The 830-nt window shown below is 54.7% G+C and overlaps 1 protein-coding gene across 1 annotated transcript in view; it reads right to left on the bottom strand.

The window, feature by feature from the left end:
• Positions 1–542: 542 nt before the first annotated feature.
• K441DRAFT_667262 (uncharacterized protein) overlaps positions 543–830 on the bottom strand; it is a gene marked incomplete at its 3' end in the record, with an annotated part of 740 nt that continues 452 nt past the window's right edge. The window contains exon 2 of the mRNA XM_067649799.1: positions 543–830. Coding sequence (XP_067499146.1) covers positions 543–830 — 288 coding nt within the window.

Below are 830 nucleotides of genomic sequence, written 5' to 3'. Positions count from 1 at the left end.
GAACCAGACGACGGTCGTCAGAACCAGACGACGGTCGTCAGAACCAGACGACGGTCGTCAGAACCAGACGACGGTCGTCAGAACCAGACGACGGTAGAACCAGACGACGACCATTCGAACGACCAGCCAGCGAACACCACGATCGATTCGATCGATCGATCGAATCGAATCAAGGCCTCCTAAGGAGGCACCCCAGATAACCACCGTTCGAATGTACAGCCGGCGAACGCCTGTAGAGAACGATTCGAATCAATTAGAGCCTTCAATCGGGCCGATCCCTTCCCTAAATTAAATCAGGTACTGACATGGCAGGCAGGCAGGCAGGCAGGCAGGCAGGCAGGCAGGCAGGCAGGCAGGCAGGCAGGTAGGTAGGTAGGTAGGTAGGTAAGCAGACAGGTAGGTAGGCAGGTAGGACCGTCGCCAGAACCATGACCGTCGCCGGAGCCAGACGATAATCGTTTGAACGACCAGCCAGTGAACACCACGATCAATTCAATCGGTCGATCGAATCGAACCAGAGCCTCGATATCACCCTATTACCAAATCAAATCGAATCGAGGCCTCTTAGGGAGGCACCCCAGACGACCACCGTTCAAACGTACAGCTAGCGAACGCCCATAGAGAACGATTCGAATTAATACAATTAATCGCAATCGAATCAAGCAGAGCCTTCGATCGGGCCGACCTCTATCCCGAATTACAGATACAGACAGGTAGGTATAGACAAGTAGGCACGACAGGCAGGCACGAACAAGTAGGACAGTCAGACAGGTAGGACAGGCAGGACAGGCAGGACAGGCAGGACAGGCAGGACAGGCAGGACAGGCAGG

This window comes from Cenococcum geophilum (genome assembly GCF_001692895.1).
Source record: "Cenococcum geophilum 1.58 unplaced genomic scaffold K441scaffold_54, whole genome shotgun sequence".
Taxonomy (NCBI): Eukaryota; Fungi; Ascomycota; class Dothideomycetes; order Gloniales; family Gloniaceae; genus Cenococcum; species Cenococcum geophilum.
The sequence above is the reverse complement of the archived record's forward strand: the minus strand, read 5'-3'. Positions and strand labels throughout refer to the sequence as shown.